Source organism: Zingiber officinale, chromosome 1B (assembly GCF_018446385.1).
Source record: "Zingiber officinale cultivar Zhangliang chromosome 1B, Zo_v1.1, whole genome shotgun sequence".
Lineage (NCBI taxonomy): Eukaryota > Viridiplantae > Streptophyta > Magnoliopsida > Zingiberales > Zingiberaceae > Zingiber > Zingiber officinale.
The window spans coordinates 114287765-114303645 of NC_055986.1; the positions used below are offsets into that span (position 1 = coordinate 114287765).

Consider the following 15881-nt stretch of genomic DNA (forward strand, 5'->3'; position numbering starts at 1 on the left):
TTTTTTTTAAAAAAAAGAGAAGTGATAGAGCAATGAGCTGGTTAGAGAATAACAACACGTGACAGCACGTGAGAGAATATTGGGTCAAGTGATGGCCATGAGAATAAACCAAAACAAATTATTTTTAAAAAAAAAAGCAATAAAATTAGGATAATTTTAGTACATATTTTCTCAATATGACCTTAACACTTATGAAAGGGGCAACAAATTGTGCCAAATTCACAAATCAAACATCTGATCTACAACCTCACTGTACACATAGAAGACGATTTTACGAACCGGCGAACCCTCGAGATATCTATAGACGAAAGAAGTTCCGCGAGACTTCGATATTTGAATGGTGAAGTGATAATTTCACATAAACATGATACTTACATTCAACATATTATTGCAAGGAACCAATACAACCATACCATGGCAGTGCTGATTTTTTTCACTTTGCTTTCCTAGCATGCTTGATGAGCCAGTCGATAACGATATCGATGTTTACGGATTCTTTGCATGAGATCATGTAGTAGCATACCTCCCTATCTTTGATGTCCTCCAAAGAACTGCAGATTGGTAACCAAATTAATATCGAAAAGACAGATATGCAAGGAGAAATCAATTAGACGAGGAAAAAAAATAGTGTGCTAACAGTTGGTCAACAAGAGCTTGTTGAGAGACAGCTTCCGACTTGTCAATCTTATTGCCGAGAACAAGTAGGGGGATTCGACCGAGTGACGGCTTTTGTAGAAGGTCTTGTAGTTCACTTTTTGATATCGGTATGCTATCTCTGTCTGCGGCATCCACAACATATCTGTCGACATTATGGAAGAGAATGAACTGATAAAAAAACTCAAGTAGAACTTAGAACTAAATAACTAGAGCGAAATTTTCCTTTAGTATTCATTTTCGTGTGTTTGGTTCATGGAATGAAACTGATAAAAAATAACTAGTCAAAGGGGAATGGAATTGATTAGATATGAAATAGGAAAAACTTTTCTTAGAGCTGGCTTTACTCGAGTAGCAAGCTAAGGAGAGTAAACATGAGCCAATAATATACATGAATTATCCAACCCCATGTGCAAGTTTGCGAATTCCTAACTTTTCACCTGAGTAAAATCAGTCTTAGCTTGATTCACAAAATGAAATAAATTCCTATGCTCTAGTTTATTCGAAAGCTATTAGTCATTAGAATGATAAGATATTCCAGCATAAAATATTTTGATGGACTGGGATATTTTAGCCAAATCCAAGTCGTATGACCAAACTGGCGAACTCAGTGCAATTGATTCATTCGATTCACTCACACGTCCATCCAGCTTGTCTAAGCCCTACCTGCCTGTTCCTCTTTTATTAACTATAGAGTTTGCTATATAGTTAATCCATTTTCATGACTTATTTACACATATAATTCAACTAAAGAAGATTTTGCTGCAAATATATAATACGAAGAATGCATTTCATCGAGCAAAAGGGGAAACGCGGTCAAGGAGGAGACAGTGAAAGAAAATTACAGAATTGCAGAGACTCCACGGCAATATCGCTCCCACATTGTGCGAAATCTCCTTTGTCCTCCTAAATCCCATAGCTTTATGGTAACATTTCCCTTTGTGACTTTCCGCATATTAAAGCCAACCTGGTTTCAAGAGAAAGAATTAGGACGACTTAATAAGTTGCTAAATGATTGAGCATCAAAAGAAAATGTTGAGCTAAAGGTGCATACAGTAGGGATCATATCTTCACTGTAGCCGCCAGTCTATAGATTTCAAACGGGTGACAATCAGAATAGAATAAACTTGAATAAAACTAACAAAATAGAAAATGATTTTCTGAATTAAACTCACTGCAATTGCATTGACAAGAGATGTCTTTCCTGCATTTTGAAGGCCAACCAAGGAAAGCTCCATCTCTTGTTTGAAAAAAAGACTGCAGAGAGAACAATTAAGAATAGAACTAAATCGTGATTTGTGAAAGTAAGGCATTTCTGGTCTTGGGTTCTAAGTTCCATATGGATTTAATCGAACAGAGTATAGTTAGTATGACACATAGCTAGGTTGAAGAAAGCAAATTAAGAAGAAAAAATATATATTGCACATGAGACTAAATGCTCGTACCTCATCCATGAAAAAAGCTACGAGTTGATTTTTCTATGTGAATGTGAATGAACTATACCTTTCATGCCTGATAATCTATAACTTTTATATGCCACACAAGGTACCGATGTATTGCTGTTAATAAAGGATACATGGTGAGGCAAACTGACTTAGATTCTTTGATGATCCAAATCACAGCTACCTCTCCTTTATACAAATTCTAATGTTTAATCAGCAATTTTTTTTTAATGAAAGTTTTCAAATAAATATTAAAAATTACTCATTCACATAGGTTCCAAAACTTAAGCAAAGTTTTGGAAAATTGAAAATTAAATCAAAGCAACACATCACGTTAATATGTATAGAATGGATGCTCTTTGATGCCCAATCAAGCGGGCATTTGCACGATATACTAAACAGTCTGAACAATGAACTAAGCGATGGAGTTTACTTGTATAAACCAATACGGAACAGAGTTGAGGTAATCATATTTCCTAGAAGGAAAATATATATATATATAATAAAACAGAAGGTGAATAACAATTCTCTGATGGCAAGGAGACATTTTCATAGGCGAGATTCCATGCGAATAACAATTCCCATCATGATCCAACCAAGGCACATTCCACAAGCAGGTCTTGAAGATGAGGTCCCTCTAATCCAGCGGGATACTCAAGCAAACACCAACGAAAATCAAATCTTTTTGGCAAAATTGAATATATATTGGAATCCTTATTTTCCCTCTATAAACCCTAAAAATTAAGTCGATAATCATCCACGAGTCCTAGGTTCGGAATTCGAGATGAAACGCACTTAAACACAAGAAAGATCCCAGATTTTTGGGATCTCCGAACAAGCATCCTGTCCGGAACAGAGGTGAGAGCGAGAAAACGAAGAAGGTAGTACCTCCGAAGCCAATTGAGTAAGGAATCCAAAAGTCCCATGTCGAAGTAAGCGAAGGAGCGATCGATCGCCGACAACCCTAGAAGACACGCCACTGCACAACAGAAGCGCCGTTTAAGAATCGACTATTTGGAAAATCTGCACTTTGAAAGGCCCATCCAGTTTTGGATTTTGAACACGCTTTATTTTATTGTTTAATTTTATTATATCAGTTTATAATAATAATACATAATAAAAATAACAACACTGAATAACTAACAGTTATTAATTATTTTCATTTTTTTTCAGATTCTATCGGAAGGTTGTTTAATTTTATTTTTTAACTGCTAATATCTTCCCTAAAAAGAAATACCAAAATCTCATTATTTACAATCTAGTCATTCAAGAGAATAAATTATTAAGTTTAAATTATCTATCCGATAAATTATTATATTTAAATTTTCTTGTGAACAATGCTTTCTAATCTAGTCATCCCAATCTAAAGTCAGTTTATAATTGATCATTATGACAAAAGATGAATACGTTTGTCCTCAACGTCCCCGTCAATCCGTCCCAAGGTCAATACGAAAAAGATAAATCACGAACGACTACTAACATTTGAAATTCATTCCAGACCTAAAGGCAGTTTATAGCCGATCATGATTCATGGTCTGATAAATTATTACATTTAAATTTTCTTTTGAACATACTTTATAATCTAGTCATCCCAGATCCGAAGTCAATTTATAGCCGACCATGAGATGGGAGAATGATTATAGAACAACTCGATATTTCAAATGATGATTGCCTACATGTAGTAGGGAATCATATTCTGTCAAATCATTCACACGGCCTAATAACAATTTTACAACAAAACAATGGAAAGATGCAATTCAAAAATATTACCTCTGGCTACAATTTTACGAGTTCTAGAGTGCCCAACGATCTAAAACAAGACGACATGTGGCTTCCTGATGCAACCCAGAAGAAGTCTAAAACATTGTCTTTGAAGGGATTACAACAGACCATGAGGCATTGATTCAATACCATCACTAGAGATTTTATGAAACAAGAGCTCTTCATAGCGCATGACTGAGTTTCGAGTAAAATTAAACTAGATGTTGCATTAGTCGCATAGTCTAGTTGTCGGCTCCAAACTCTGCATCGAATCTTTAACAAATGACTGCTGACTGTCGAGGAAGTACATGTAGGAAATCAATCTAACAAAAGTGCCTTCTGTTTTGGATCTCCTTCCTCCTCAACCTGTAATCCAAATATAAGCATAGCGATAGTCATTTAACGGCTTGTTTTTTGAAGAATCATTTGAAATATAGAACAATAATTCAAATTGATATCGTATGGCAACATAAAACCTCCAAGGTCTCATTTCAAAGGTGAAAACAATAAGGTATTATTCATGAGACAAAAAGAAAACATTGCTTGGATGATAAAACAGATAACAAAGGGTAAAAGGCCACATGGCCAAATAAGGCTCTTTTGTATCAAAACAGCCGACTATCTCCCTATTTTAAAAAATTCTCTACTAAGCAGTTGCCACAAACAAGTAAATGGAAAGAACTTCAGACATGATTTATAGCTGTTATAATCAGGACAAACGAAGGTGACTGGTGCTGAGAAGCTAATTATTAGTAAAAGCATTTTAGAAGATATTTAGTAGGGCCAGCTGATTAAGAAGATGATGCATACCTCAATTATTACCCGGCCCTTTCTATTTGGCTTTTTGCCAGCATAGTCACCATCTGTCTTTTGTGATTTAGATTCCAACAGTGCTCGTAGTTTCTTGGGAATGTGTTGTTCTAAACGATCCATTTCTTCATTATCTTCTTGCATTCCATCTGTACCAAATTAATTTATTGCTCAGGAAGTCCAAACTGATGAATAATCAAGCTGAGCATACTACCAATCATGGAGTTCAGTACAGCTATTACATTTTATATATCTTCCCTATAATCATTAAGAAATTTACTTATTGCTGGTTTGTGCTATTGTTACATCAATCTAAATACCTGGAGGATAAAGGGATTAGAGGAAAAGTTTTTACCTTCATCATTGCCCATAAAGGATTCATCATTCAAGAGACCATCAAAATCTTCCATGTCCTCTTCCTCTTCAAGTCCATCATAGCCTTCAACATACTCTATTTCTGCCTCCTGCTAAAATAAGAACAAACTGGATTGTCTACCAAAAATAGTTGTGAGAAAAGAAGATGAGGTAGAATGAGTCTGATCATTACTTCTTCTTCTTCTTCAGTTGCACTTGGTTGGAGACCTTCCATTTCCAAGATATTATTATATGCCTCGACAGGGTAGTTGTATATGTCACCATAAACACCTTTCTTCAGGCGCTCTAGCAGTTCAGTCTCGATGCTCTGTCACAAAATAACCAATTACACTAAATGGAGTGCTACAGATGATGAAGAGTCACAAAGCAATGAATGTAACCTTATCCAAAACTGCAGCCTTTTCCGCTTTTTCCTCCCTCCTAGCTTCTCTCTTCTTCTCCTTTCTGGGCACTGTCATTATCTTTTCCCTAAGTAAATGGCATAAGGTTGCAATGTCAATCATTCCCTAACATAAATGGCATGATGATGATGATAACGACCATGATAATGAAAATAAGAATATTTCTTCTTCTTTCTGGACATTATTGACTAAGACTACTGCATACCTCACTTTCAATTCGAGCTTTCTCATGCGGATTCGACATTGAGTCATTTTGGTTAGTCGTTGTTTTATTTTGTGCACAAGTAATTTAGGCCAAAACTCCTGAGAAAAACAAAAACAGCAAATCATTCAATACTTCAAAGATAGATTTCAAGAACTAGTCAGTGAGAGTAACAGTACCATATGCTTGTCAATAATTTCAATAGCCTTCTCATAGTTTCTTGGAAGTTTAACTCTCTCCCACAGTTCATTTGGTTTATGAGCTCTTTCAATTGTTTTCATATACAAGTAAAAGACTCCTGCAGAAGATAAGTTGGGATATTATGAATCAGAAAATTACAGAGAAAGCAACACAAAATCATCATAGAGAAAAAAATAACTAATTTTTCGCTAGTACGATATTCAAACTAGAAACCTTGAAACTATTAGGGGGCGTTTGGTTTGCGTTTTCCATGCTATTTTTTGTTTTCATTTTCTGAGAAAATGGAAAACGCGTTTGGTTTGCGTTTTCCACGTTCATTTTTAAGAAAATGGGAGAGCGTTTTCTAAGAAAATGAAAAACGCGGAAAAGTCATTTTCTAAAAAACGAAAAACGCACGTTTTTCAGAAAATGAAAATGAAAATGGGGCAAACCAAACGCACCCTTAGTTGTTCATCTCCTCCCTGCAGCTCTCTCCAATATTCTCTGTCTATTAGGACCAAAAGAATTTAAATATCTCCACAATGGTATGATATTGTTCACTTTGGGCTTAAACCCTCATGGTTTTATTTTTGGACTCTACCTAAAATGCCTCATACCAATGGAGATATCTTTTTCTTTTAAACCCATGATCTTTTCCATGTGTTTCCAATGTGGGACTTTGTTTACAACCTTGCAAATCCAACAATCCCCCCTCAAACAAAGGATCACAGGTCCCCCTCGCAGAAAGTCTATCCATTTGACGTCCGATCCTCGACCCACTAGGTCTTCTTGATCCTCGGTCCAACCGACCTACTAGGACTCCTTGCCCCTAAGTCCAACTGACTTACTAAGTCTTCCTTGCCACGTAGAAGGAACAGTAGGCGTCGATTCGACCTAGGGTTTCATGAAAATCCGAAAGTCAGAACCGGACAATCCGAAGACTATCAAATATTTTATTTTCATTTTATTGTTTGTTGTGCTAACCTTATGATGCAGGAAATCATGTGGTTGGAAAAAGGGGCTTCAGGCGCCCGAACACAGTCCAAGCGCCCGATAGTCCGAGCGCCCGGAGTTAGTCTAGGCGCTCGGGAAGGGACCGAATGAATGACTAGCAAGAGCTGAGGTGGTGCACGCTGATTGGATAGCATACATCACAGTCCAGGTGCCCGGACAGGTCCAGGCATCCGAAGATGGATAAAGTTTGTCGGATAGAGTTTTGTTGAAGTCATGCCACATCAGCCTTGTGGGGGTGCTCGGACAAGGCTATAAAAGGAGGGTTTGGCCAGCACCTCAAGAGGAACAACTCATACGACTTTCATCCTTATGGGTTGCTCCAGAAACTTCTCTACGATGCTAAAACACTTCTCCGATGACTACACTCAAGTTTCTTCAGTAAGTTGTCGGTATATTGTTTTATTTTCATACAAGTTAAATTCTAAATTCAGTGTAATTCTTCGAGCTTATAGTGAATTGCCCAACGAAAGTGCTTAATGATCGCGGGCTTTGGAGTAGGAGTCGTCACATGCTCCGAATCAAATAAAACCAACCTGTGTCAAGTTTTATTTTATTTCGCTGCATTTATTACTTTGCGTTATTCTCTCCGAGTTCTTGCGAAAAACTTGAAAAAACCATGAGTGCTATTCACCCCCCTCTAGCACTTTTTGATCCTACAATTGGTATTAGAGCTCAAACTGCTAGAAGACTTAACCGTCGACTGAGCACAATAGTTATGGTCTAATCAAGCTATGTGAGTAGAATATTGACCTCGAACAAAGGAAGTGGGGGCTCCCGTGTCTGGATCAAGAGGACCAGACACCATGCAGAGAAGCCCTAGTTGCGACTAGACAAGAAAGACCTAATAAGTCAGTTGGATTTTTACCTTGCCTAAACTCACTTAGGACTTTCCTGCACACCCAGTCAGACTTATTAGAACCACAATAATCCTTAATTTTGAACCTTTACCATTATCAAAACTTGGATTCGATTATCTAGTGTTTCCTGCACCAACATTTTCTGTTAATACTGATGCATTATTCTCTCCACCTCGCCATCTGCATCTTAGGCTTACTAGAAACAGCTTGTTTTCCTCTTAGAAAGTCTAGGTCAATTGTAATGAAGTTTCCAAACTTAGTGGTAATGCAATTATTTGATATTTATCAGTGTGAACAATACTAAGTTGTCCAGGAAACTGTAAAAAGATATAGCCAATAACCTAAACATACCTTGCAAACATTAGTGTTAAGGCTTTTTGAGAAAATTTTCACTCTTGCATCGCCCAATTACATATTAAGGAAACAGTCAATGCTTGCAAAAATTCAGAATTTTGTACAAATCACTTCCACCCTAAAGTACCCAAACAACAAAATTTGATTTTCTTTGTTGTGGCCAGGCATCCTATCCTTCTCACGATTTTCATTTTACCACATCAGTATACAAGTTGTCCCCTTCATTGCCCTGTGGCTACACTATTGTGCCCTAAAGTGCTTATGTTAACTTTTATATGCACTTGCAACCGTGCATTTCTATTTCCCCTTGAACTCCTCAAGCTTTGAAATTATAATACTGTTAACATGGTCATTTTTTTGGCCATTTAACTCCTCCACGTGTTTTATACTAGGTTGTTGTTAACTGCCGCCCCTCTGACCTAGCTTGTTTCACTCTGTAACAGTTCTTCCAAGACTGAAAAAAGTTAGTACTTTGCAAGATTGAAGTTAGTAACTTTATACAATGAAAATCACTGGTGTTGCTAACTTTGGTCTTCGATATATACACACTAATTGAGACATCTTGCTTAGTTGACAATGTTCAATATATAACTAATTGATCAGAGTGAACTATGTGGCTGATGAGATTATAGTTAACCCCAAATAGAATCACAAAATCCACCACAAATCAAACCTACATAGTCTATTTGATCAGAATGCATACAATTGAATTTCACACATCTTATCCACCAATCTCTTACATTGTTTGCAATATGACATGCCATTTTATAACAAATACATTTCTTCCATACACCATATTCCCACCAGAATTGCTAAAGTTTACATATTATATTTATCTGTTTTTTAGTTACTACTATTCGCAGCATGAATACAAAAAACGTAAAGATGAGTGTAGAACAATCATCAAAATAAAAAAATTTATCAAAAAATTATTTCATGATCTAGCTCCATACCATCGTGATCACGAATAGTAGCATATCGACTGTTCGCGAGAGGGCAGGAGCTGCGATTGCATATTCCAGTGACATTATATAGATTTCTACAGAATGTCCCTGTTGTGATCCTAAGCCAATGGCCAAAAGCAACAACATCTTAGGACTTGGAGAATTCATTCATCAAACTTGATTGGACTGGTACATTCAAAAGGCAAAAGACAAGGAGATTGTACTTGCACATATAGCTGCAGTGGTTGTTCCTTATGACCTGCCATATCAAATCATCGTGCTGCATCTCTTAAGGTAGATTTCTTCAAGGAATCAATAGAGATTGATAAATGACAGGAGCAAGAGGATCTGTCTGGCCCTTTCAAAAGGATAGGATTAGATCCTTGGATGTAAAATGCAAGAGAACAGTCAACCATCATAAATTTTGAAACCTGACATAGTATACTAGCTGATATACTTCAAGAAATACAAAAGAATAGTGAATCATAGTTATAAAGAAGCAATTAATAATAAATAAGCCAAAGATAAATAATTTAAGGTGATAGAAATTCATACTATTACAATTACGATTGAAAATTAATATTTAAGCTAAAGATAAATAAAAATTGTTGAAAATGAACCAATAGATTTGATCTGATTTCAATTAAAAATAAAAGAAAATATTAGCCTCCCATGTTTAATTATCAGCAATCCATCAGCTGATAAACCATATTGTATCAACTGATAAGTTGCTAAAATTTAATTTTCCTATTTGGTTTGCTTTAGTTTGGATTAATATCAAACTACGTAGTTAAACTGCTGACTAAGATAAGCTACAGTTAGTTGTAAAATATGTAACTAACTACTAACCAAGCAAAGGCAAGGGTGTAGAAAAGAGGCAAAGGCTGCAAACTAAGCTGAACAATCAATTCTAACTTTGAAACAATGTTCTAACAAAGACTAATAGTACTTGGATGATGTCCTAATGTTATGAATTCGTGAAATTTCCCAGGATATGAATTTCAAGAACATGCTGCTTGTTAATCAAGCACAGACACTAAATTTGACTTAAAAATCCAGTTGTTATTAGCTTAATAATCTAAATACTATATTCTTGTGAATCTGATCGAGTTGTTCGTATCATACCTGCGAGGGAAGAGCGAAATGACAACGGACGTTTAGAAGAAATGAAGAAGGATGCCACTCTCCAACGCAACGGATTACCAGGCGTTGCTCTTCGATAAAAGACAACAACAACAGCCGTCCGCCGCTCACACCGAAGAGGGTCAGAAAATTGGAGCAGCTTCCGCCGCGTTCCGGTGAGATTAACGGCGACGCGACGCCGCCGACGAACTATGAGGAATTGAGGCAACGGCGGCGACGAACAGAGCACAGAACGCCGGGTCAGGAGAGGAAGTTGTAGGGTTTTTATGGTATAAATTTTAAACAATTTTTAAAAGACAATTTTACCCTTTTTACATTTTTTTTAAAAGAATATATCATTTTCAAGTATAGTCAATTTTTTTAAAAAAAAACGACAATTTACCAAAGGGCGCATCTAGATATCTAAATTTACTAAAAGATGCACATTACTTTGGTATTTACCAAAGAATATACTTTGTTAAATACATTTCCTATTTTACCCTGCTAACAATTTGACTTTTTCTCCCATTTTTCTTTTCCACTATATTTCTCTCTTTTCTCTCTCTTCTCTTTTTTTGTATCGACAAAACACATGAATAACATTAGTCTATCTTTTAATAACATTTTAATACATTTAAAGAAACAAAAAAATAAACAATAATAACATATTTAAACTCCTTGCAATTTCAGAAATCCACTGGAACTAAAATGAGTGTAATCGGAGCTTTCTAGGTTGATCAGTGGGTTTCGGTCAAAACCTATTGATGGACCTAGAGAGCTCCGATCGCACCCATTTCAGTTTCTATGGATTTCTAAAATTGCAAGGAGTTCAAATATGTTGTCCATTATTTATTTTGGCTTTTCAAAAATGTTAACATGCAAAATTAAAGAATCATCAAAAACGCCCACGTTGGGCTTGATATGGAATCATATCAGGTCCAATGTGGGTTTTTTTTTGCTGATTCTTTGATTTGATATATTAACATCTATAAAAAGATGAAATAAATAATGGACACCATATTTGAACTCCTTGCAACATCAGAAATCCATAGGAACTGAAATGGGTGTAATCGGAACTCCCTAGGTCCATTAGTGGGTTTCAGTCAAAATCCACTAATAGACCTAGAGAGCTCTGATTGCACCCATTTAAGTTCCTATAAATTTCTAATGTTGCAAGGAGTTTAAATATGATGTCTATTATTTATTTTGGCGTTTCATAAAGGTTAATATATAAAATCAAAGAATCGTCAAAAAAGTCACGTTTGGCTGATATGTAATCATATCAGACCCAACGTGGGCCTGATATGATTTCATAGTGGACCTGATATGAGATCATATCAGGCCCAACTTGGAAAGCCGAGTATACTTTGAACTGTATATTAGATCAGTCATTGTGGAAGCCGAAAAGGGAAATTTCCAACAGAAGTTACAAAAATGTATTGGTTTTTTCAGTATTGCAATACATTTATCACAAGATAATAAACTTTTCAGGGAATCCCATTATTTAAAGGTTGATTTAGCCTAATAGAAGAAATACATACTGAACCATGAAAATACTTTATAGAATGATTATCTAGTGTTTCAAATGATTAAAATGAAACACAGATTTAATGATCTACCTGATTGCGTGCTCGAGTAACATCAGCTTCTGAGACTCTATAGGAGAGTCTACTTATCTCACGCATAATTGCATAGGCCAAGTCATCCAAACAATCAGGCTGCTCAAAAATGGGAAAAACAGTTAGCAACAAAGTCAGCTCTGAGAAGAACCGAATGGATAGTTAAGTGTTATAGGTAACTGCGGAATCCATTTGTTTCATACAATTTAACTAATCACCATTTGACAACAGATGCTTTACAACATCAAAAAGTATAGCATGTGTATATATCAAATTTTTAGAAAAAGTTCAACAAGCAAGACAAAAGCAAAGATCTTTACCATTCAAATATCATATAATACCATAGAAAATAAACAGAACATGGAAGTCCATGTTTTCCAATAAAAATAATAATAATTCTAAGTGGGGGTTGCACATATAATGACAGGTATAGAATAATTCAGAGTGGATAAAGCCATAATTAAACTCATTCCTGTATATCATCAAGACAAACTTGCAACATTTCCATCATTTACTTATGATACAGTACAAAATCCATTTTCAAACTAACAATTAAGTGTGAATTGCTGCCAATATGTGACATGATAACTAACAATTTTATATCATCCAGGATGCAGCAATAGAGCAAATTGCTACAAGTTTCTTTCATACAGCCTCACTATTTAAGTGTGAATATCAACATATGACTTTAACTAAATAATTATATACTTCAATATTGCATAAGCACCAACAGATGCCTAAGTCTCTAACTAACTAGATATCATAATAGAACCCCCAATAGCTGATTACATTACAGCAACCATTTTCAAGAATGAGATTAAGATCGACATGGGCCTGATATGAATTCATATCAAGTCCAACGTGGGCCTGATATGAAATCATATCAGGCTCAACTTTCATCAACGTTGGAGAAATTTTATAAGTCCACCCAGAATTGGTTGATCATTATAGGTATTTATTTTGTTAATGGTTCTTTTGATTGCTACATTAACTTAATTTTTAGGACTAGTGCAAATTATAGACAATTTAGCAAAAAATGATGATACTGTAGTCAGAAGGTTTAGTTTCTTAATATGATATTTTCTAAATCTTGTGTATCACTTGAATTTTATCTTCTCATAGGCACTGTACTATGGAGTTTGAAATCAAGTATTCTTAGTCATTCTCTCACCTGTGATCTACCTCTATGTCCCTGTGTGTGCATGCCAATGACTTTCATTTTATGTTTAGGGAGAAACAAGCTTTTGAAAGCTGTCTGTTTTCATGTTCTGATGATAACTTTCATATTTACATGGTTGACTTCATTGTTTTCCCATACATATAACTTCTCCAGCGTTGATGAAAGTTGAGCCTGATATGATTTCATATCAGGTCCACATTGGGTCTGATATGATTTCATATCAGGCCCACGTTGGGCCTGATATGATTCCATATCAGGCCCAACGTGGATTTTTTTACGATTCTTTGATTTGATATATTAACATCTATGAAACGCTAAAATAAATAATGGACACCATATTTGAACTCCTTGCAACATCAGAAAACCATAGGAACTGAAATGGGTGCAATCAGAGCTCTCTAGGTCCATTAGTGGGTTTTGACTGAAACCCACTGATGGACCTAAGGAGCTCCGATTGCATCCATTTCAGTTCCTATGATTTTCTGATATTGCAAGGAGTTCAAATATGATGTCCATTATTTATTTTAGCGTTTCATAGATGTTAATATATCAAATCAAAGAATCATCAAAAAAATCCACGTTGGACCTGATATGGACTCATATCAGGCCCAGCGTGGGCCTGATATGAAATCATATCAGGCCCACTTTGGGCTTGATATGATTCCATATCAAGTCCAACGTGGACTTTTTTGACGATTCTTTGATTATATATATTAACATCTATAAAATGCCAAAAAAAAATAATGGACATCATATTTGAACTCCTTGCAACATCATAAATTCATAGGAACTAAAATGGGTGCAATCGGAGCTCTCTAGGTCCATCAGTGGGTTTTGATCGAAACGCACTGATGGACCTAGGGAGCTCCATTTCAGTTCTTATGGATTTCTGATATTGCAAAGAGTTCAAATATGATATCCATTATTTATTTCGCCTTTTTATATATGTTAATATATCAAATCAAAGAATCAGCAAAAAAATCACGTTGGGCATGATATGGAATCATATCATGCCCACGTTGGGCCTGATATCATTCCATATTAGGCCTAACGTGAGCGTTTTTTATCATTCTTTAATTTTGCATGTTAACATCTCTGAAAAGTCAAAATAAATAATGGATATCATATTTGAACTCCTTGCAATTTTAGAAATCCATAGAAACTGAAATGGGTGCAATCAGAGCTCTCTAGGTCCATTAGTGGGTTTTGACCGAAACCCACTGATCGACCTGGAGAACTCCGATTACACTCATTTTAGTTCCAGTGGATTTCTGAAATTGCAAAGAGTTTAAATATGCTATTCATTGTTTATTTTTATTTTTTTAAATGTATAAAAAATGTTATTAAAAGATAGACTAATGTTATTCATATGTTCTGTCATAAAAAAAGAGAGAAATATAGTGGAAAAGAAAAATGGGAGAAAAAGTCAAATTGTTAAAATAGGGAATGCATTTAACAAAGTGCGTTCTTTGGTAAATACCAAAATAGTGTACGTCTTTTAGTAAATTTAGATTTCTACATGTGCCCTTTAGTAAATTACTGAAAAAAATCAAAAACCGCCACAAATTAAGTAAATCGGCGTTATATCGTATGTTTAAAAATACCCTTTATTTGAATATTATTGTAATGACTACTGATAGATCCTATAATAACTATTTTGTAACTCTTTCAAGGGAGAGGAAATTCTCTGAATCATTTTTTGTCAGAGGATATTCTCTTTGTATATATAGATGGGGATAGATGATTTTCATCTATTTTATAATTGGTGACCATTTATCTCTATTAATACATGCAAAAAGAATATCCTCTAGAACGCAAATGATGTTGTCATCGTAATATCTAACGATAAATTCTAACTTAGTAATTATATTTCTATATTCACCATGAGCTATCCAAAATTCTATACTTGTTACAATATATAACATTTAATATAATATTATTATTCTAGTATTATAACAATTATATACTAGTTTTTATAATTGTGTGGCAACTAACTAGCACTTTCTAAGACTGTTAAACTGATATAATAAAATTTAAATAATTTTAGCTAAATTAGTAAAGGATATTTTAATATAATAGTATTTAGATTTTAGAATTTACTAATTTAAGGTTAAAGATTTTATGATTTAATTTAAGGTTTAGAATTTTGATTTTAGTTACTATTGGGTAACAGCTATTTACGGGCTGTTATAACTATTTTAAAATAATTTTGATCAATTTTGATGAAACTTGTATAATCTTAACCAACTAGGCAACAGTATCCTTGTGTATAATAATTTTGATTAAAGTGTAATAAATAATTTTTTATATTGTGACAGTTGTTACATAATTATAATTATATTTTAATATTTTAAATTTTAAATCATACATTTTAAACACTATTATATATTAAAAAAAAACTCTTGATAGATCAAAATTATTTAAATTTTAATAAAATTATTTTAAATTAATCAAAATTACTGGTGTAGAAGCTACCATAATAATATAATATTAGGTGATATATATTATAACAATTATAGCGTAATTTCTACCTGCTATAGCAATTAGTTATATATAGCTACACAGTATCACTATAAATAATAAATAATATTATAGCAACTCCTTATAATTTTTATATATTGTACCAACTATATGTAGCTTCAATAATATTGAAATAAGAATGAGGTGTTATCATAATAAGATCTAGCGTTCGAATCTCAGTAAAATCAAGATAAGTATCTCTCTTATATGCTAGTCATTATTCCAAAGGCTAGTAGCTATCCGTGATTTACCTCCTCTGTGTTGGTCTTGAGACGGATTGACGGGGACACTGGGGACTAGCGTATTCGTCTTTTGCCATAATAATATTGAAATAAGAAATATTCTTGAGATAAAATATTTGATACGACCTCCCAATTTTTGTCAACAAATCAGGGTGATGTTTTTTTACTTTTCCGTCGGAATAAAATAAATGATGGAGTATGAAA

The 15881-nt window shown here is 34.5% G+C and overlaps 2 protein-coding genes across 8 annotated transcripts; both read right to left on the reverse strand.

Moving 5' to 3' along the window:
- Nucleotides 1–121: 121 nt before the first annotated feature.
- LOC121973982 (ADP-ribosylation factor-like protein 8c) lies at nucleotides 122–3138 on the reverse strand. 2 transcript variants are annotated; one of them, XM_042525229.1, is made up of 6 exons: nucleotides 2985–3138; nucleotides 1830–1911; nucleotides 1709–1741; nucleotides 1500–1621; nucleotides 638–799; nucleotides 122–551 (listed from the first exon to the last, which is right to left on the reverse strand). In XM_042525229.1, the coding sequence occupies exons 1-6, from the start codon at nucleotides 3020–3022 to the stop codon at nucleotides 434–436; spliced, it is 555 nt and encodes a 184-aa protein (XP_042381163.1). In that variant the 5' UTR covers nucleotides 3023–3138; the 3' UTR covers nucleotides 122–433. The 2 variants fall into 2 exon arrangements, with proteins under 2 accessions (XP_042381163.1, XP_042381164.1); XM_042525230.1 differs by lacking the exon at nucleotides 1830–1911 and having other exon boundaries at nucleotides 2985–3112.
- A 685-nt stretch (nucleotides 3139–3823) lies between these two features.
- Nucleotides 3824–10378, reverse strand: LOC121973900 (protein MAK16 homolog A-like). Of its 6 annotated transcripts, none has more exons than XM_042525225.1 (10): nucleotides 10120–10378; nucleotides 9219–9342; nucleotides 9004–9113; nucleotides 5825–5943; nucleotides 5649–5746; nucleotides 5423–5510; nucleotides 5215–5349; nucleotides 5023–5134; nucleotides 4668–4816; nucleotides 3824–4223 (listed from the first exon to the last, which is right to left on the reverse strand). In XM_042525225.1, exons 2-10 carry the CDS (start codon nucleotides 9278–9280, stop codon nucleotides 4176–4178), a joined length of 921 nt encoding a protein of 306 aa, XP_042381159.1. In that variant the 5' UTR covers nucleotides 9281–9342; nucleotides 10120–10378; the 3' UTR covers nucleotides 3824–4175. The 6 variants fall into 6 exon arrangements, with proteins under 6 accessions (XP_042381159.1, XP_042381161.1, XP_042381160.1 ...); XM_042525227.1 differs by having other exon boundaries at nucleotides 5218–5349; nucleotides 9219–9346; XM_042525226.1 differs by having other exon boundaries at nucleotides 5023–5131; nucleotides 9219–9346.
- Nucleotides 10379–15881: the final 5503 nt, after the last annotated feature.

Excerpts from the sequence above, each read along its gene's own strand:
- LOC121973982 (XM_042525229.1), bottom strand. The coding sequence starts at position 3,022 with ATGGGACTTTTGGATTCCTTACTCAATTGGCTTCGGAG. Across the intron at positions 1,622-1,708 it reads GTGAAGATATGATCCCTACT|GTTGGCTTTAATATGCGGAA; the intron begins GTATGCACCTTT and ends TCTTGAAACCAG. Across the intron at positions 552-637 it reads CAAGCTCTTGTTGACCAACT|TTCTTTGGAGGACATCAAAG; the intron begins GTTAGCACACTA and ends ACCAATCTGCAG.
- LOC121973900 (XM_042525225.1), bottom strand. The coding sequence starts at position 9,280 with ATGCAGCACGATGATTTGATATGGCAGGTCATAAGGAACAACCACTGC. Across the intron at positions 5,747-5,824 it reads AAATTATTGACAAGCATATG|GAGTTTTGGCCTAAATTACT; the intron begins GTACTGTTACTC and ends TGTTTTTCTCAG. Across the intron at positions 4,224-4,667 it reads AGGGCCGGGTAATAATTGAG|GTTGAGGAGGAAGGAGATCC; the intron begins GTATGCATCATC and ends TTTGGATTACAG.